This window comes from Phaethon aethereus (assembly GCF_964289735.1).
Source record: "Phaethon aethereus genome assembly, chromosome: 3".
Lineage (NCBI taxonomy): Eukaryota > Metazoa > Chordata > Aves > Phaethontiformes > Phaethontidae > Phaethon > Phaethon aethereus.
The window spans coordinates 72180757-72202343 of record NC_138576.1 but is presented as its reverse complement, the minus strand read 5'-3'; the positions used below and the strand labels follow the sequence as shown (position 1 = coordinate 72202343).

General features: G+C 40.0%; 1 protein-coding gene across 1 annotated transcript; it reads right to left on the bottom strand.

The window, feature by feature from the left end:
- Positions 1-70: 70 nt before the first annotated feature.
- On the bottom strand, positions 71-15014 carry MTRF1L (mitochondrial translation release factor 1 like; the record flags this gene model as incomplete). Its single annotated transcript, XM_081997557.1, has 7 exons — positions 71-283; positions 734-870; positions 2699-2816; positions 3818-3981; positions 10865-11048; positions 12277-12356; positions 14717-15014. The coding sequence occupies 7 exons, from the start codon at positions 15012-15014 to the stop codon at positions 71-73; spliced, it is 1194 nt and encodes a 397-aa protein (XP_081853683.1).
- Positions 15015-21587: the final 6573 nt, after the last annotated feature.

Genomic DNA, 21587 nt, shown 5'->3' with positions numbered 1-21587 from the left:
GGTGGTGCTCCAAGAAGCTGCTTTGCAGATAAGTCTACATCTGTTGTAATGGGCTGACAAAGAGCAACGTTCAGGACAGATTCTTTTCATTTTCTGAAATAATTTCCATTAAAGATTCATAATCAGCATATTCTTTCAGAGTTTGTATCATTTCATCTAGCATTTCTTCCCCTAGCATGAAAGACTCAATATGATGCACTGATCTGCTTATCCTGTGGTCAGTAATCCGGTCCTGTGGAAAGTTGTATGTTCTGATCTTCTCCGATCTTCCTTTAGTCCCAACCTATCAAACAAGAAGAATCAGTTTACTGTCATAATCTTTTTATAAAAAATGTTGATTAAGCACCTAAAGAGAAAGCTTTCTCTTCCTCCCATGATTATCTAAAATTTGTTATAGTTACATTGTGCTTAGACCAGTTCAGTAGTTGCAGTAATTGTTCTCAAACATGTAAAAGAACGGTTTTACTGTGTCTTTTTCTATTACTGTTCTGGTTCTTCATGCTCTAATCCAGTTTGTTTTACTAGATCTCTAGAATATACATACTACTGAAATTTTAAGTCTGGCTAATGTATGACTTTTATTGCTCAAGTAGAATGTAATTTTTTTGCCTCGTATAAGTCCTTCCTGGGCTCTGTTCCTCTATATTTCTATTTCCTATTTGCAGTTCAACACAGGAGTTAACCCAAGAACATATACTCATACAGAATTATATCTTTACTACGTGAAACTTACTTGAATCTTTCTAACAGTGTTTCTCTTTTTGGTTTCTTCTTCCAGTTTGGCATTGTATAGTTTAGCACATAGCATTTGCATAGCCTTCTCTTTGTTTCTAATTTGAGATCTTTCTTGCTGACATTCAGATATGATCCCTGCCAAAAATATCATGACATTTAACAGTTAACAGTAACACATACTAAAAGGGTTTTGCAATTTCTAGAAGATTTTTATTATGTTACAATAAGCTGTTTCTTTCTTCAAAACATATTTTGGACTGGGAATATAAAACTCCAGCCTTATTAATGTCTAACGATAGATACTGGGAGAGAAGTGCAGGCTGAGTTGTACAGGTGCTTTAAGCCATAAGACAAGAAATTTAATTTGATATGTGGGACAACAGGTAGATAATGAAGTAAGAGATACATGACGTGATCTGACTTACAGAAGACACCTTTAATACTTGTAACTTTTGTCCACAGTTCCAGGAGATTTAGGATTTAGGAGCAGTAAAATATACGAGATAGTGAGTATACAGAATTTGATCAGAATATACAAAAGCGGGCATTATTTTCTTTAAAAGAAAAGAAGGTATAGTGTCTCCCTCCAAAACATAAAAATCAAGTTAAGATAATAACTGAACAGCCTAGGAAAGGAGTAGGGAGAAGAAATACAGGAAGAAGACAGCACAACCTAAGTTGTTATTTGGATTTATTTTAAGTTACCCTGGTAAGATTACAATATGCTTTTATAAGATTATATAGTATTACTTTAGGAAAGACTTGTTTACAATCAACTTTTTGAGTCACAATCAAGGTTTATAAACAGAGTTAGGATGAGAGAAATAGAAGTAGTAACAGGACAATTGTAAAGGAAGAGAGATCAAGAGGAATGAAGAAGGGAAGGATGGTATAGAAAAGGTCAGGAGATAAGGTGAGATATAAAACTCACTATGAGCCATCTCTAGTGCATAACCACAAAAAAAAGTTTGCAGTACATTTTAAGATTTCCATTACAAACACTAATAACTGCCTTCAGCAAAAACTAAGATAATTTGCTGGGTTTAGTTTGTGGGTTTTTTTTCCAAACATGCAGGCAATCCAAAACTTTTTGAATCTGGAGTACCTTTTTGTCACCATATCTTGAACAGAATTCTATCCTCTCCAGTGTTTACCTTCTGCTTTACTGAGGTGATGCAACAAGTGCTGAATGGATTAATGTCTTCAGTAAGTATGAAGAAATGGGTGACAAAAACCTGGATATGTGAAGATAAAGAGCTGAGGCTGAGCTGAAGATACAGCCCTGAGGCTGTAAAGCCTGACTCATGTTTGTGGTAGAGAAGAGGAAAAGTTAAAAAGCAATGAAAGTCAAGGCAGCTGTTGTGGATTGCTCAAAGGGAAGTAAAAAGCTTAGGAATGGAAATAAAAAAAAGATCCGATAGCTAAAATCAGTTAGCATTTGAGGGTGTATCTTATCCATCCTCCATTTACTAACCTGAGCCCTGGGGATGGGCCTCCTAGTTAAGTGTGTCATCTATGGGAAAGGAGCCAGCAGACAAATGGAAGCTGGTATCCTGAGTAGACTCTCCAATTAAAAGCAACATTTTAATACGGAAATAGAGCAATCTCTCTTTCGAGACTAGTCAAGAAACGGCAAATCATCAGATTTTAACCTACTCTGTTTTACAGTGTCTTTTCCATTATTTGAAAGCTAAAATTTTTCATAGGAACTATTCTGGATGCTTTTAGAGTGTAATGCTTAATGGCCAAAAGGATAGCTTACCTACTGAAGCCAGTAGTCTTCACTATTACAAATTGGAGTGGGCACAAGATGATGCATTTGGAGTACTATAAACACACATGAAAACTATATGAAAACTCTGCTCTACTGTTGCCCAGGTTTGAAAATAAAACCATTGTTTCAAAAGAAATTCTGACAGCAGTTTTGCAATGTAGACCTTGCACTAAGGAAAAAATGAAGCACCTGTGGGAATATGAACTATCCGTACAGCGCTGTCTGTGGTATTGACATGCTGGCCTCCAGCTCCACTAGCTCGCTTTGTTTCTATCCGTAGATCTTTTGGATTAATTTGCAGCCTCATCTGTCATGGAAGACAGGAAAACAAACCAAAAAAAAGAACATATTTATGTTGTTTCTTTCTAGACAGATGTCAAATATGCATAGTTGGTTTATTTTATAAAGCACATTCAGGCAAGGTCAAACTTTTAAAAGTTTATGAGTGGTAGCTCGCATCCACTTATATTAACAAATCCTTGTAGCCAGATTGGAATGTAACATCATGGAAGACAGGAAATCGGGCAAATAAGTAGCTTAAGGCATAACCATCCCTTAGCACTAATCTTCCCCCTCTTCTGAAAGCTCTACATCCTCTTCCAGCAGGGTTAACCAATATTTGAACTTGACCAGATGGTTTTTAGATAAAATGGAACATATTCCTTTGGCTGGCTTTGGAATGGGGTGGTAGTCTCTGGGAGGAAGGAGCAAGACAACTTCAGGAGAGAATGGGATGGAGTAACATCTTTGACAATTTGCTAGGTCAACATGAAACAAACATCAAAACAAAGCTTTAATTCTTAAGACTTTTTTTTTTTTAACCAAGCAAATATGTTGAGAATGAATTATCTATCACCCATACACACTTTGGAAGGAGAACATGAGGGCACTACAAAAATGGGGAAGAGGAGGTGCTAAAAAAAAAAAACTCTATGAGGTCTGTAAACTAATTCAGTCTTTCATTACTTTGTAAAAAACGTAAAGTTTTCCACAAAGCATGCAGGACAGTCACAGTGAATTTTCAAGTTATATTGAAGTAAACTGCCAGTGACTGTCCTGAGATTAGCATTATGAGGAAATCCAGAAATTCTTAATTTCATCCCCCTAGACAAAAATAAAAATAAACAAACGAATATGACTTAGTTTAAAACTAAGATTAAAAAAAAAATCATTAAGAGAGAACAGCAACAGAAACAGGAAACACTTGGGTATCAACAATACGGCATGTAAAAACATTTCTCATCATAGAATAAGGTTGGAAAAGACCTTTAAGATCTTGGTAAAGTCTGTTATACAGATAAATATTACCTCAGTGGGCTGAGGCAATATTGCAACAGTCATTGTGCTGGTGTGAATGCGTCCTTGTTTTTCTGTCTTTGGCACCCGCTGAACACGATGCACTCCTCCTTCAAATTTCATGTACTTGTAAGCCTCAAGACCTGCTATACTGGCAACTGCATGTCTTAGGCCACCTTAAATGCAGAAGAAAAACAGTTGTAAAGCTGTAAGAAAAACTGTTGGTACTATGCCATTATATTTGAAACAGTGTATTTAGATATCACTGTCATTTGTTTTTTAAAATTATGAATTTACCATATAGATACTTGGCCAGAAAATGTAAGAAAACTATTAAAAACCAAGCTAGACATACATACTCACACACCATTTCAAATAAAGGACTGTCAAATTCTTTTTTATAGAAAGTCCAATTTAACTTTTTTTACATACATAAAAAGAGTGTCTACAAACTACGTACATACATGTACACACACAATCGTAAACCATATTGGAACTCCAATACCAGTAGTAAGTTTACGTAAAGATCAAATTTTGAAAGCCACCTTCAGAAACTACACCCATTTTTTTATTGTTAGTTCAGAACCTTATCATTCAATGGGAAGAAAAACAACTCTCTAGCTAAAGGATTAGTGTTATTCATACGCTGCTTCTTATGCATTCTCCTCGATGCATCCTACCCATGTCTCGTCTTTGCTCTTTCATTTCATCTTAATCTTTTGCTCCCTTGGAGTGACCAGAACTCCAGCTCCTGCCCCTCTTACCAATACAACCAGCAAACCACTTCACAGCAACGTACTAAAAACTAGCATTGAACAGCTTGGAACTTGGAAGTAAAGCCCAACACGATCATGGTTTCTTGACAGAATTTGTTGCAATTCTAGTTTATGCATTGCCGCTCTTCCTTGTTTGCTAGTGTGCAAACCCTTCAGTCGTGCCAGTATAACTGTTTGAGGGATCAGAGAAGTGATCATGCTATAAATGAATGTAATTTTTCACCTGCTTTGGTTTTTAATCCAGCTCAGTTCCCAGATCCCATTCTCAGCCCAGTGAATGGCGTGCCAAGGCGATGATTAAAGAAGAGAGAGGCGGCCTCGAAAGAGTATTGCTGTTGAAGTCTTGCAAAATGAAACCACAGCCGCAGAAAAGAAGAGGCACATACTTCTCAGAAATACTGCTTTAGGCTATCTCTAGCCTAAGGAAATCAACCATAGGGATAAGATAGTAGCTTTTCAAAAAAGGAAAGTGAAAACAATGTAGAACCTGAAAATGCCCTGCAGAGCAGGAAAAAACCATCAGCCAGAACGCAGGCCGGGTTTTTCACCTCCACGGAGAAGGTTTGCAAATGTTTTTATTCTACAGAAATTTAACGTTCCCTCGTAACTTTACTAAAACTGTTTCCTTTTACAGTCAGGTTTGTGGAAAATAGCCTAAGCTGCCTCTTCCTTTCTCTTTCATCTCATTTTTGTCTTTCTGATTTTAAAATTTTTTCTCCTGCTTGCACAAATCTGTACCACTTTGGCTCAAATGCACTGTTCAACATACCTAGTGCTTCACTGATTTAATTTATAGCCATTATCTACTACCAATTCTGTAAGGTAAACCCATCATGTTTAGAATAAATCTGACCATAAAGCATGTAGCTTAAGAAATAAGAATCTGTCAAAAGCCTCACTTTAGATCAGTAAGTTTCATTTTAACAGGTACCGTGAAATCTTTCTAGTACTATGCAAACGCTATTCAAATGAACAGAAGAGTCCTTCTTTACTCTAAAAGAAGCTTGTATAACCTAAAATAATTAATGTAGTTGAATAATAGAACTAACTTACTCCTTTACACATAAAGGCAAGTACTAAAAAAATCATAAGCAACCTCTGCACATGAGGAGGAAGCCAGGCTATGTCAGGAGTAAAAATAATGTGAATGTCCTCAAGGCTACGGCACTACTGACAAATACTAATTACGTGCTAAGCAGTTCACTGCAAAAGCTAATGTTCTGTCTTCTCTCCCTCACGTCTCCTGGCATTAATACATATACCATGGGTACAGCCTGTCTATTTGAGCCGCAGCCACATCTGTGTCACGAGTTCAGGTTTGGAGTGGCAACAGTGTGCCTGGGCCACCGTAGTGCTTAGCATGCCATGAGCAAGCAACTAGTTGAACAGGTGGGTATTTAGGTGATATTGCTTCAAATCAACTATGGGCCACACAGGTTTAAAACAAAATGCAGCCAAATCCAAGGAAATTTCAACAAACCCTTTACCCTGGCAGACGTGTCGTAGGCCTGTCAAATACAGTTAGCTCTCACTGACTATACGCTTTCCCCTTTCAACTAAGATGTCCCTCTCTATTCCAAAGGCCGATGTGCACAGAACAAGGGTGCGAGTTTGTACTCCTTTTTTATGTGGTATCTTATACCCAGTTTGAGACAAAAGTCCCATATCTGTGTCTCCGCCGGCCGCTACAGGGCGAGAGGCAGTGGATAAATAAGGACACGTGTGTTTGTGCTTTAATGTGCGCACGAAATCTTGAACGTGCTATTTTTGCGCAGTGGCGTCCCTTGGGGTAGGTCAATAAAGCCAGTTAAGAGCGGGCTGAAACCAATTCTTAATTGCAGCTTTGTTTGACATTCACCTTGTTCACATATGCTCACATTCAGATTTCAGCCAAATACTGGAGCTCTCTGAAATGAGGGAGTTTGACATTTAATGTAGGATCTTGCTTTTGCTCTTCAGTCCATAAAAATGGAGCGTGGATGGGATGCAAAAGCCTAGTGTCACCAGCAAGCACCCTTAACTCCATTCTTACTCAGCGCAGCACAGACACCTTGAACCTCAGGGTCCAAACATGCCTTTCAGTGGCAGTGCCCTGCACAGTGCCCCTACCTCCCAACTTATTTCTAGCTCCTCAGTTGTGATATTAGGTGGTTGTGCAAGTCAGATCAGAAAATACATTGCAAAAGACTGACAAAGCCTAGTGCTGCCTTTATTTTTCTCTAATAAATTTACCTCCTACCTTCCTAAAATTCATTTCAGTGCACGGGCAAGCCCTCAGCAAGACAAAAGAGTTTAAAATAAATATATATTCACTAAAAACCTAGCAGTTTCAGAGAAAATACGGCTAGATATATACTAGGTTAATGTATTACTTCAATTTCCCATGTAAAGCACGGGAAACTTTAAGTGAAACTTAAAAGTAAAACTTTAAGTGAATGCCTCTGAGGGTGTGGGCTCCTTGTCCAAGGACTGAGCTCTCACCACAAGCATAGTCAAGCACAACTCCCTTTCTCTTCCCATCACAGGACTGCAAGTTGACTGAGGCCTGACTTAAAGCTATCCAAAACCAGAGAATTTTTAAGCCAAACCTGTGGATTGATCCAATTAGCACTGTGGCCTCAAAATTGCTGGAGCTGAGAGAGAGAAGGAACGTAGGGCTGGTAGCTAGGACAATCCCTGTTTAAGCTGACTGTGAAACTGTCCTCTGAAGCTCAAGTTGTATGGGATTGCTGGGGCTCACCCCACCTAAGTCTTGCCACGAAGTAAAGGGCAATTATCCTCTCCTGCTAGTATGTGAAAGAAAAAAAGACCCAGGCCCTTCTCCCATACTGTTTACACCCATCTAATCTGCACTGCATTTATTCTATTTACTTTACAAACCCCCCCCCCCCCAAAAATTAACATATTGCTGTCGGCTTTGAAGGCTGAAAGGGCTCAGCTCCTGGCAAAGCGTTTGCCTTGTCATGAACAGTGATAAGGATGACTTTCCTCTTTCAGCAACAAGCTGCACTGCAACATGAAGTGTCTTCTTGTCCCTACCTTCACTTGAACTGTACAGTTTACTTAACAAATGACCTCTTGACCATAAAAAAAGTTTATTATTAATAACAAATTTAGATGACACTGAATTCAAGCCTCATGAAAAAAAAAAGTATATAAATCGAATCGACAGCAGCTACTCTAGAAGGAGACTGTGATACTGTGAAAACCTGAATTCATGTTCATCAACTTGAAATCACCTGCCAAGAACTCTAAATAAAGTTATTGTTTGAACATGTTACTGATATAACACTTTTTAAATTAAATTCTATTAAAGATTTTAAGAACCCAGAAGTGTAAGTGAAATCCGTAATAAATTAAATTGTATCTGCACATCTGACAGGTGAAGACATTGGGCCTCCATTTTTTGAGGTGTGAATACAGACAACAAATCAAGCTTATACCTAGATTTTTAAGTTCTCAGTTTGTGATGTCCAACTGTATTCCTCCATAGAGTCTAACTTTTGATCCTTCTTTTAATCCCTCAATACATAATAGTGAATCAAAAACTGTATTTATGCAAGAATGGTCTTAAGGCACAGAAAGACCCACATTAGAAGGGTGGAGTAGCCAAATGACATGAGAAGCTCAATTAGGAGGGTTGTGGATATTTTTTCATGCATTTCTACACAGTTGAAACTGAAAATGTTCAAGATACCTGAAAATATTATTGAGTGCAAAATATGGCATAAATAAACAGAAGAAGCATTAGAAGATGCTTCACACTTCTAAAAGCTTGCTAAAAATTTCTCTGCAATTATATTGTTGATTGAAAAGAGATTAGAATTTTTCTGACAGATTGCATATCCTAACATTCTAGCTTTTCCTATTTCCACTCACATTTTCACAAAAAAAAGAAGAAAATATTGAGGAAAGTATGAATACTGGTAAAGTTTCACAACCAATGTGAGCTAGCAGCAGTGAACTGCACAAGTGCCCATCTACTGATCCATACCTATATAATATATAAATTACTTCCACAGCAAAGTCTAGATAAGCAAAATGCACCACCTTTACTCACAACAGCACAGATAACAGTAAGCCTGCAGATCTGTTGACACAGACAGATTTAGCAAATCTAGCCTGCTGAGAACCACAGCTAGCAATCTGTCAGTCAACCACCAAAATCCTTGCCACCGGTTGGGCATGTCTCCATGTTCTGGATTGCAGTTTCACAGGTAGCTTAAGCTGACAACCTCTCACTCCTGGAAGATCCTGGTTTTCTCACTGCCACCACTAGTAGCCACACACTTCTGTCTCCACCGCCCTCTTCTCTTGTGCTGGATTACCTGAAAACTAATTGGGGCTGGGGGCAGGGGGCTGGTGCTGTTTTTCAGTTGGATTAACTTGGTGATGAGACTCTGTGAAGACACATAATCACAACAGCCAATGCAAAGAAGTCAGCAGCAATGAAAAGGCAGCCACCTGATCTTTGTGAAACAACTTTACACACTAACTGGATTAAGCTAAAATTAACTAGCATGTGCCACTGCCTCAGTGTGTTGTGTAAATCTACCAATCCCCATCTTTGCAAAGACACTGTTCCATGAGATGCAGTGAACCAACTTCACAGCTCATCATCACCAGAAGATCCATTTTTTCCACCTCCTTGCATTCAGCCCATGTTGCTGCTTATCTTATGCTAGCTCTAAAGCTCATGACAGCTGACTTAACACATCAACTAGGCAAAAAACTATCCCAGTTGTAAACTGGCAAAGACTTTGCTTTTTAAGTGAAAGGACATCAAAAAAGACCAAAAAAAAAATGGTAGAACTGCACAGACAGAGAGGAAGTAAGGAAGAAAGGCGAAAGGAGAAACATCTTTTACTGGCATCAAGCTGTTAAAATTGATTACCTGTGAAATTTTACTTCACAGAATCACCGAATCATTAAGGTTGGAAAAGACCTCTAAGATCATCAAGTCCAACCATTAACTCAATGCCACCAGGCCCACTAAACCATATCCTGAAGTGCCACGTCCACACGTTTTTTGAACACTTCCAGAGATGGTGACTCCACCACCTCCTTGGGCAGCCTGTTCCAATGCTTGACCACTCAGTAAGAAATTTTTCCTAATATCTAGTCTAAACCTCCCCTGGCACAACTTGAGGCCATTTCCTCTCCTTTTGTTGCTAGTTACTTGGGAGAAGAGACCAACACCCACCTCACCACAACCCCCTTTCAGGTAGTTGTAGAGAGCAATAAGGTCTCCCCTCAGCCTCCTCTTCTCCAGACTGAACAACCCCAGTTCCCTCAGCCGCTCCCCATAAGACTTGTGCTCCAGACCCCTCACCAGCTTCATTGCCCTTTTCTGGACACAGTCCAGCACCTCAACGTCCTTCTTGTAGTGAGGGGCCCAAAACTGAACACAGGATTCAAGGTGCGGCCTCACCAGTGCCGAGTACAGGGGCACAATCACTTCCCTACTCCTGCTGGCCACACTATGTCTGATACAGGCCAGGATGCTGCTGGCCTTCTTGGCCACCTGGGCACACTGCCGGCTCATGTTCAGCCGGCTGTCAACCAGCACCCCCAGGTCCCTTTCCACCGGGCAGCTCTCCAGCCACTCCTCCCCAAGCCTGTAGCGTTGCACGGGGTTGGAAACTTGAAGACTTTCATAAACAATTAGATCTCTTATCTTTCCTCTCAAAGTCTCAACAATTCCCCCACTTTGCTCATCCCTTAGCTGTTACAGATGAGCTATATCCAAACATCCCATTTCCTTCTATAAATCCTCAGATGACATTATTTCAGATAAATTCAAGATGTTTTAGATTAAAACCCTCTCTGGCAAGTGATCCATAATAATAAACAGACTTTCAACCTCCCACCAAACTGATCTATAAACACTAGAAACATTAAGTAACTCAGTGGAACAGCATATACAAATAAAAAGTATGTGTAATCTGTATTTGTAAAAAAATAAAGCTAAACCAACATATCTGCATCACTTCATGAATTTTCTTCAGCCAAGCACTTGGTTTCATTTCTACATCTTGAAACTGATGAAAGACAAGTTTTGTTTTTTAGCATTTCGGTATTTTAATAGTACTTCTGAAATGGAATTTCATTCCCAAATACAGAAGTTGAGGAAAAATATACTCAGACATTCAAACAACCTTCCACTGCTAAAATTAAGTTACTGCAAATTAGCTTCCTGTAGTCAGGAAATTCAAGTGTCATATGAATAAGTGTTTCAACTTAAATTAAAAAGTTACAAAGATGAAGTATTTTTATTACTGACCTATTTCACTGGGAAAGTATTCTAATATTTCAAATTTCCACTTTTTATAGGCAGCATATCGTTGATACATATCAAATATCTCCGAAGTGAACAGCATGGCTTCCTGCCCTCCAACTCCAGCGGCTACTTCCATGACAAGATCACTCTTGTCCGTTTCTTCTGAAGGAATCAAAAGCAACACTATCTGTGAATACAAAAACACCCAGCTGAGACTCCCCTCCGACAGTGCTACCCGCAGCTGAGATAGTATAGAACGCCAGACAACTCTGCGGTGGATCGAGGCTGCATTCCCCTGCACTAACTCGCTGGCTGCCCAGAGGACGGGCTTCTCCTGCCTCTTCCAGTGAGGCAGCAGCACGGAGGAAAAGGCGATGAGGGGATGCTGTGTTGCAGGAAGGCTCCCCGTGTCTGTTCACAGTCGCAGGAGCTACACAGGTCCCTCTCAAGACATACGAAGCCTCAGAGAAGTTTTCACCCATCAGGAGCACTGTGACGTCTGGACGCCACGGGATACACGCCAGTCCTCGCAAGACAACTGAGCATCTCCCTTCCCACCAGATTCCCTTTCAACCTGGTCTCAACTGCAGAGCTGAGAAGGTATGGATGTGCAGGAGGTCAGTACTTCAACAACAGCTCAGCTGTATTATTCATTTATTTACTTAAAAAGGGACAGCCAGCCTTATGTTGATCTGTAGAAGACAGGTACACTAGAACAAAAAAAACCCTATATCACAATTTTGCAGCCTGGATCAAAACACTGGATGATTTGCAAATGCTTTTCAGTCATCTTCCTTTACTAGCATTAGGTGATGTTTCTTTCCACAGATGACTTCTTTTGGCAAAATCATAGGTATTTACACAAATATTTATAAAGTGACTGTTGTGTTGCTGTTGAAGGTATAAAGAATGTGACACTACCAGCTTCTACTTCACCAGTAACATTAAGAATATGTAACAGTTTGTTTATGTAAAGATCATTATTTTTATGTTAAATAACATAGATACCATGTAAAACCTCTACCTATAAGGTAGCCATCTAAACTAGTTACATAGTATTAAACTATTTTTTCAAAAACCACTACTGTGTGCCATACTATACAAGTCTAATGTTTCCAATAGATAAAAAGCTGGACATCCATAAAGGTAGACCTAGACAAGACAAACTGTAGCACCTACTGATAAAGATTTATTGATTCAAAGAATTTCAGACTCAAGTAGGCACGCACTTACAGGCTGTCTACACCATCCGCATTTTTCTTTTTCCTTAGATAACAGGCAGTAATTGAGGACTATAATTGGCAGGGATGGGAGGAGAAGAGTTTATCATCTGCATCTTATTTTGATGAGAAGACAGCTTGGCTTTGTTAATTTAGAAAAGGCAAGGAAACAGAGGCTTTTAAATGGGATCTAACCTGGTGTTTCAGTTCAGCTATCTCTTCTTCACAGGAGGAGACTTCCCTTTCTGCAAGCTTCCGGAAATCTTCGTTCTCATCTGGAATATTTGAGTATGGTTAATCCCCTGACTTATGGCAGTGCCACTCTCAGAAAACCTTCTGAAAAATAACCATACGAAGAACTTAACTCTACAAAACAAAAAAAAAACCCACCACAAAACCCACTACACAATGCCCCCCCCCAACCTGTCAGAAAATGAGATTAATAAATATGATCGGTTACAAAGATGAATAGTACATCACTATTAAAAAAAAAAAGTGTTTTCTGATATTGTTCAGGTATGAGACCTGATATGTTCAGGTATGGGAAAATCTGAAATACAAGAAGTTCCATTTAAACATTAAAAAAAAAAAACCCACAAAACAAAACAAAAAAAAACCCCAAAGACAACCAAAAAACCACCAATTGCCTTGTGGTGGTCAAACAGCAGCACAGGTTGCCCAGAGAGGTTGTGGAGTCTCCATCCTTGGAGATGTTCAAACCCCGACTGGACACAACCCTGGTGACCTGCTGTAGGTGGCCCTGCCTGAGCAGAGGCCAGACTGGACGGTCTCCTGAGGTCCTTTCCCACCTCAGCCATTCTGTGATTCTGGGAAATTACTTTTTGTGCTTCACTGTGACGGGAACATCAAGGATTTAAAGAGGACAGCAGCCCCACAACTAACATGCTTCATTAAAAGGAGTATTACCCCTACCGTTGTATGCAAAAATTTGAAGGACAGTAGCAGTAATTTCAAGTATTTTATCTCTGTCAATTTATTCCAGAACAGCTGCAAAACTCCTAACAGATCACTAAAAACACAGCTAAGGAAGAACTCTCGCATAACAAAAGGAACTTGTAATTTTAAAGTGTTACTTGGCTGATCAACACTAATGCTTTGCAATTAAGGCTTGATTTTCTGTACTACAGTTTTGATATATTAAAAGGTTCCTTTTTTTTCTGGTCAATATCAAACTTTACCGACACCCAAAAAAAGCACTAAAAAAAAAAAAAAACCAAACCACCAACATCTTAAGCAGCCTCTGATCCGCACTGATTCAGCTCACTTGCCCAGAACAAAAAAAACGTTACCCCAAAAAGGAGAAAACGGTACAGACAATGAAAAAGGGGGAACTGGAGCAGGCACCGGTACACGTAACTGCACAGTCAGCAGCAAGAGAAGAAAAAGAAAGATGCTAGACTTTTTTTTCTCCCTCTGTGTACAGCAAGCTTTTAAATGGATTCAGCTGAGACAGGAGGTGCACTCTTACACTAAAGCAACGCTTTTTCAGCACTGTAACTGCATTTAGTCACTATCGAAATTTTAAATTCAACTCTTTGACTTTACAGTAGGTTGAACATTGCTGAATTAACACCCAGCCTTCTGTAAGAAGGAAATTAAAAAGATAATCATGCGTAAATTGGTTTAAACGACAAGCATGCTTTACCTACAGCTGGCTAAGAGCACGCACGGTTGACTAGCTGACTAACTGTAACTCTTTAAACATGTAAACTTGATCATCTCCAACTATCTACATCGCTTTACAATAACTAGTGACTAATCAAGGGCTAGCCATTAAGGTCAAAAGGAGAAAGGATAAGAATTAAAGAATTACAAATCGATTGCATTACGAATAGCTGGTTTGATTGTAACTATATACAGTTAAGAAATAATCTACTTCATAGCAGTGGAAAACTTCAAGGTGCAAATGTAATGTAAGCTTTAAAACCACTTAAAAATAATATATACAAATTTTTACAAATATATGAACTACAGAGGTGTTCAGAGGTACTGACTAAGCCCTTGTAATCACTTCACTTGGCTGAAGTTCTAGATCTGTTTTTGATGCCCTTGGCTTCCTCAGCAGGCTCTGAGAGGGAAAGAAATTCCTCCATTCCACTCAGTTAGTTGGGGTCGTTGATTAGGTTGTTCAAAGGAACCAGTTCTCCTTTTTCAATCTGAGGTGGGAGAGAATGAATAAGGCGGGGGGGGGGGAACCCAAAAAACCCCAAAACATCTTTCAGACAGTGTCTGTCACCTCCATCAGCTGAAACAACCGGCTACTGTTAGCACTCTTAGCAGTGTTTGGAGAAGCGGTAAGCATTACACGATCTAGGGAACGTCTCACGATCTAGGGAACGCTTACTGATCCCAAAGCGCCGGTTTTCCGCATTTTGGTTTCTGACAGGTTTTTAACGCTCCCGCCTTTCACCGCTCTTCCGCCACCGCCCCGCGCCGACCGCACGCACGCACGCACGCACGCACAGGTGCGCGGCGCCCCGTGGCCGCCTCCGCCCGCCCCCTTGGGGAGCTCCACCAATCGCGTCGGCATATGCAAATCGCTTCCCCTCCTCCCCGGCCAGAACGCGCCGCGGCGCAGCGCGTCCGCCCCGCCCCCCCGCGGCCCGCCCTGCACCTTGCCGCGCCAGCTCCCGCGTGTCGCGCAACTCCTGCTCCTTGTCGCGCAGCCGCTGGACCCGCGCCGCCAGCTCCGGCCCCGCCCCGCCCCGCGCCCGCGCCTCCAGCAGGCGGCGTAAGGAGGGGGCGGCGAACAGCTCGCCTAAGCAGGGCCGGGCGCTCAGCCCGCGGCGCGGCTGCAGCGGGCATGTTCCCGCTGCGCTGCCCACGACCGGCGCTGCTCGGGGGTTCCGAGGGGGCAGCGCGGCGGCCCGGAAGCCTTGCGCCCCGCGGAGAGCTCGCGAGAGCAACCGCATGCCCGGGCGTCCTTCCTTCGCCAGCCCTGCCGCTGCCGGAGACATCCGAACGCGCTCGGCCGCCTCCCTTCCGGGTTTCCGGAAGGTGCCGAAGAGGCTCGACCTTGATTTCGGAAGCAATCGGAAATTATCGGTGGTCCGTTGGCGGAAACGGACGAAGGGGTTCGGCTCCCTTCGCTTCCCGGGACTGTGCCCTTGGGTGGGCGCGCTCTGATTGGCCAGCGCTGACAGGGCGGACCAAGGGGCGGGGCCCGGCGGTAACGTTCCTGGCTCGCGGCGCCGCCGCCGGTACGGGGTGGCGGGTTCGTGCGTCTCTGTGCTCGGGTCAGCAGGGCCCCTGTCGGCACAGAAGGTGACGTGGGTGGTCTCTTATTATTTCTGACAAAAAAAGAAAAAAAAGCCCCTAAATTTCGCCAAATCCTCCCCATGTTTATGGCAGAGCTCCTGGGACGAGAGCCCGCAGGAGTTTGTCACTGGGGCGGGTTGGCGTCCTGCGCTGCGGCCGCCCTCTGAGGGGGACGCGCGAAGCTTCAACCGGGGATTTGGGTATCCAGGTTACCCCTACAGGTGTTTTCCTCTCCCACCAGATGACATTTTCAGAATTAAAATACCCTGAGGAGGAGGAGGAAGAAGAAGAAGCTGCGAATACCTGTGGAAGGATACGTCCACAGTAAAAGCTGGTGCAAAATCGAGCATTTAGAGGAAAAGAAATGTATTGTCAGAAGAAGAAAAAAGGGCAATTGAAAGAGCCTTTACATCAGAGATCAGTGGTGAGACTTTGAAATACTACCCGTTTACAAAATACAGACCTGATTACAGTGTCTTATGTCAAAGTTTTAAACTGGAATGCAGTGAAGATACAGTAATTTAGTAAATATGGTGTGATGGATGTTGTGGGATGATCTTGACAAATCCCCTCTGGTATGCAGGCAGAGTGGCATAGTAACCTTCTTTTAGATAACATCATTAATGAGATTCTTGGCTAAACTCAAAACAGTTTGAAGAATATACTTTATTATAAAAATGTGCAACTATCCGTAAAACTTTATTAGACAGTATTTTATATATTACAATTAATGGAGGAGTCAGAGGCAGGCCTTTGCTGTTCTTCTGTCCTTGTTCATGTCTTAGCAGAACTAGGTAATCGTACTTTACAACTAAATTACACTGGTGGAATAACACTAACTTCCATATGACACATTAGTAAATTGTTATTTTTCGTGAATGTACTATCAAAAGTAAGAGTAATGCTTGCACATTACATTACACCGATGTAGCTTTGGTAGTCAGAAATGAAAACTTGGAAGTTTTGTTCCATTGTGGAAAATCAAAGGCAATATGGTCAACATGAAAATTTGTTCTCCATAATATTAAACATTAAAATAAATGATTGGATAAAAACATTTTCCTATGATTGTAAATGTGCCACTTTGAATAAGGTTTATTGGCAAAATACACTAGCAATAATTTATAAGTAAAATCACACTCAAAGGGTTTTGTGGAGAATGTACAGTTTGTGCAGCTAATCTGGCGCTGATAAACAGCCCAGGCCCTTGCTTATGAAATCTCATCCACCAAAAGCTTCTCTTGCACTTGCTGCTGCCTGCCTGTGAAGCTCCCTGAAGCCTTCTTTCAGAAAGGTGAAGGAAAATCATCAAATTTGTGCGTTTAATAGACCAAATATTTTGATGTTCTGTAACAATGGAAGCAATTATAAGAGTCTTAATGGCTGTGTGAATCCTGCTTGTGAGAGAAGTATGCAGAACTCAGGAAATTTAGAGTAACAGGTAATTTAATGTAAAATTTTTGAGAAGGAAAAAAGGTAGTGTGAGTCAGTAACTGATGGTCAGCCTTTGAATCACCTGAACTGTATCCCTGTTTTAAATTGGAAGGATGGATTTCCACAGAGTGAGTTTATGGAAAAAGGAAGGGGCAAAATCTGGCTTTTGGTATAACATTGAAGTAATATGCAGACAGTATTTATGTCAGTGTTTTTTTCAGCTGATTTTAGCACCATTATTACCTGTTCTTTCTTCCGCTGCTGGCAGAAGTATTCAGTAACTCTGTGAATGGGGCTGATGTTCTGTCACTGAAAACATAACTCAGGCTGTAGGTGAACAGAACCTTTGTCACTGCCGCTATGTCCTAGGATGTGCTACAGTGCTACTCTTGAGTGTCTCCAAAAATAACAGCATTATGGGCTGAGAAAAACCCTGTTTTGAAACTGGTAGCTAGACATGGTTCAAATCAACTTGGAGCAGACATCGTAGCTGTCTGTCTGCGTGCAACCTTAGTTTTTTGCTTTGTTGGATTTGATAAGGACTCAGGCTGTTGTTGGCTGGGTTAACACTGTGAGGCAGGCTCACAGACATTGTGGAGGTGTGAGCCTTACTCCTTGTGGTGTGTAGAGAGTTGCTGAAGTTAACAGACTTTCTTATATCAGCTTCAATTGCTTTTTAATCGGCATTGTGGAATACTTATGCTAAATGGCTTTCGCAAGCACTTACTGCATACAGAAGCTGCCCATTCCTGAGGGGTTCATGTGTGGTCAGTCCAGCAAGCTGCTCTCTCCAAAAGAGCCTCCCACCTTTTTTAGGTACTGGTTCCACAGGCAGGTGCTCCTTGTGATCCAATTTGCTGCCTAGGGGAGCAAGTTTGTAATCAGGTGACAGCTTAAACCCTGTCTTTAAGGTAGAATGTAGGTCCCCTCTATTTGCTTGGTTTAGACTACAGCCTAGCAGATACTTTAGCATGCTTTTAATTTAAAACAGAGCTTAAGTCTGGTTTGTGTCCACTCAGTGTTGTCCTGCAAATGCATTATGTAGACTCCACAGGTGCTCAAGTGAGCAGTGGACAGGCTGTGGACCTGGAAGTGCTATGGCCACACTTCCACGTCACTGTGCTGCCTGGACTCGGGCAGCCCAGTCACCTGTATCACTGACCTGTCTTTTCTCCATCATACCTTCAACCTCCTTCATACCATATATGCCTTCAATCTAATACAAATACTGTCCATGTTGTCTGTGGTTTTGTTTTATCCTGGGTATCCCAAACTACTTTCTGCTCAGTTATTTGAAAGTTGACTGTAAACAGCTAAGTTGAACACATGCATAATACAATACATATTCAATTTCTTTGAAACCTAAAGGTCTTAGGATTATACCCAAGTGCTCTGCTTATTTGTGGCTATTCAGCATTAGGCTCTATTTGACAGAAAATATTAAACACTGGGCAAAAATGACAAAAACATAACTCATTTTCTGTAGTGCACTTGCTATATACATTCTCATGAAAAACTGAAATACAAGTTAAATACATACTTATTTTATTCCAGGCTATAGAATGAGTGGATGTAGGCAGTTTTTCAAAGTGTATCATACACTGCATGCACAATAAATCAGTTTAATAGCTCAACTGTTTCACAATTTGTGTTCAAAGAACTGTATGATAGGCAATGAGATCATGTTATGGCATGGTTTGTTGTCCATTTGGACCATATCTATTTTTTAATAAAAAATTTGGGAAAGCCAAACTGATAGATGAAATGTATATTAATCATTTTAATATGAGCTTTTGCTCCAAGAAAGAAACTCCATATGTTATGTTTGTTTTTTAAATCCCTCCAAATAGAGGATTTAAGACAAGAAATTTTGAACATGATTTCATTGCAGTATTACACTGAAGACCATTGTAATATTTTTCAAAATGTTGTAACACTTTCCAAACACAGATTTTGGAATCTTATGCTAGAAATCAAGCTAATATTTTAGGGCCTGCACATTTAGCTTTAAAACTGTTATTGAAAAGGTGACTTGTCTATGTTGACAAGAACTTCTAGTGGTGTGAAATATCTTATAAAGATAGCTTATGACTAGCAGGTCACCATCAAATAGTAACATTAAGAATATTCAAGTCTACATTTGTAAAGACCTATGCATGCAGTTTTGTCTCTTACACATTGTTTAGATGTGTAGACTAAATGTATTGTGCCTCAAACACCAACAAACTTGAAATTACATATGTAAATATACACATATATGATGCTGTATATGTTTAGTACCACAGTAAATATAACTGTAATCAAATGATACTAGACATAGACTATAGTTAAATTCCAGTTAAGAAAAAAAGCCAGAAAAATTCATTTTTTCTAACAGTATTTCACAGTAGAAGGAGGAAGTCCTTTCTCACTGAATTTCTCCCCCTCAGGATTTGTAAACATCATAGCTATTATTCTACCAGTATAATAATTGAATATTTTATTCATAATGGTAAATAGCTAACCAACATGAATAAAGTTGTCATAACACAATAATACTTTCAGACAAAACAGGTATTTATTAAAAGAAACATTTATAAATATTTTGTCTTGCATTTTAAACTACATTTTCATAAATAACAATATTTAAAAGTGCTGAATATGGTAGGATAGTCAGCAACGCCACTGTAAACAGATTTGTTTTCCACTTTGCAGATTTTTTTTTTAGATCCCATTTTGTCAAACACTACAACAGTTAAAATATTTGCATAGGGAATAGAGAATAGCCCTTTTAATCATCTCCTGAATTCTATATAAATTACAAAACCAAATGAGTTTAAGAAACAGTTTGTTAAATTGTTCTTATATATATCCAAAAAAAGCACACAGGTTTCAAGTAAAAAGAATGATTAAAAAATTCCCCAGACTTTCTATTTGAAGCATGTTCAAGAAATTAAAAAAATGAGAGGTAGTAAAACAAAGGAAAAAAATAAGCCCCAGAAGATAATCTAAGACCTACATCCTACCAGTTACTGTATAGCAGCAGACCCGCCTCAGCAGCAGCGGCACCAGTGAGAGCCGGCACTGGCGGCTGCCTGCAAGGAGTAACTGGGTGGTTGGAGCCAAGTGTGTTGGGGCTAGATTCCACTCAAGGACACAACTGCCAGACCTTCCAGTCCCATCGGAAGCAACGGGCTCAAGCTGTGGTTAGTCCTGTGTAAGTGAGAAGAATCTGGCCTCTTAAGTCTTTGTATAAGACCAGAGTTGTCAGTATTAAATATATATATATACACATACCTTCATATATATATATTTAACAAGTATTCAAAGCCATTTCTTGGTATATCTTTAGCAGTTTGTCAGGGATGATAACGCTCATTTTGCTTGTATACGGTAGGGGTACGTATGAAGATGATTTTAAATTTTAAGTTCCGAGTCACTGTCTCTTTAAACATCAAAATGCATCTTAAAATTGGACATTTTTTTTTATAAAAAGGCCAAGCAAACACCTATTAAAAACACCATGGCAGCCAAGCTATGGGAGTACTGTGCTGCCTTTGCTCAGATTAAGGGCTCAGTACAGGATTCTTTACCCAGGAAAGACACTTGTTGCGTTTCTTTGCTTGGGTAAGGACTGTAGGTTTAGGAGCCCTTGAAGTTTGGTTTAATATTACTCTCCAAACCCCTTGTTGTCAAGGAGTTACTCAAAATCAATGAGGCTAGAAGATAAGTCTTCTTTAACCCGCCACCTCATAAAACGTTACTTTGTTTAAAAACATTTTTTACTGGATTTAGCTTTCAGAAAAAAAAAAATCTTACCGGACAGATGCAATTCATCAAAATGTTCTAAAATGCTCTAAAATGCTACATGTAGGCAATCTTTTATTAAATTTCTTTATTCAAAAAACTAAATTATCAAGCTTTTTGTTTTTTTTGTTTTTGTTTTTGTTTTTTTTTTTTTTTGCTCAAGTACATAACATTATACAACAGTGTTAGAACTGGATAGCCAGTCTTTAATAAATCAATTACAGTATCTGAAATGTACATTGAAAATCTTTGTTCTCTTAACAATTAAACAATATCAGCGCATAGATTGTGTCACCCAGATATGGATCCCTTTAAGTGGTTTGTGCTTTTTTTGCCTTTTTTTTTTTTTTTTTTTTTTTTTTGGACATTGCAAACTCTGTAATGAAAATGCCACAGTTTTGGCAGTGAACAACCAGAGGAATTCTCCGCTTGATTTATTTTAAATAAACAGTGATAAATAGCTCTTTTTTTCTGTACAGAAATGTTGGCTTCAAAAAGTCAGTGTATTGTACTCAGTAGAGCATGTTGAGTAATGCTACACCTTAAAAATTGGCTTTTTTCAGTTAGTGATGTTAAAAAATGCAAGCCTCTTTCTGGTTTGCTGCAATTGTTTCTATGTACCATAAGACTGTATTGCACAAAAAAGTTCTTAAATACAGATATAATTTATGTTATTGGATTAAATATTGCAACAACTAAGTGGCAAGTGAAGCAGTTTTGCCTTGCACATGCAGTGTGAGGATACACAAGGAGACTGTTCATAAAACTACAAATACATCATTGCAATCTTGACTGCAGTAGGGTGAAAGGAGTGTGAAACAAATGTATTTTGGCAAATCCATTGTTCCCCTCCCACGCCATCTTGAGCCAGGAGGACCTTGGTAATAATGTAGACAGAGACTATAATATGTATTTGTTTTCTTCACAGTAGCCTGAGTAGTGCTAAACTGTAGTTCTCCAGGAACCCAGCTCCAGATGTTATTAAACTACTTTTCTTCCATCCCACC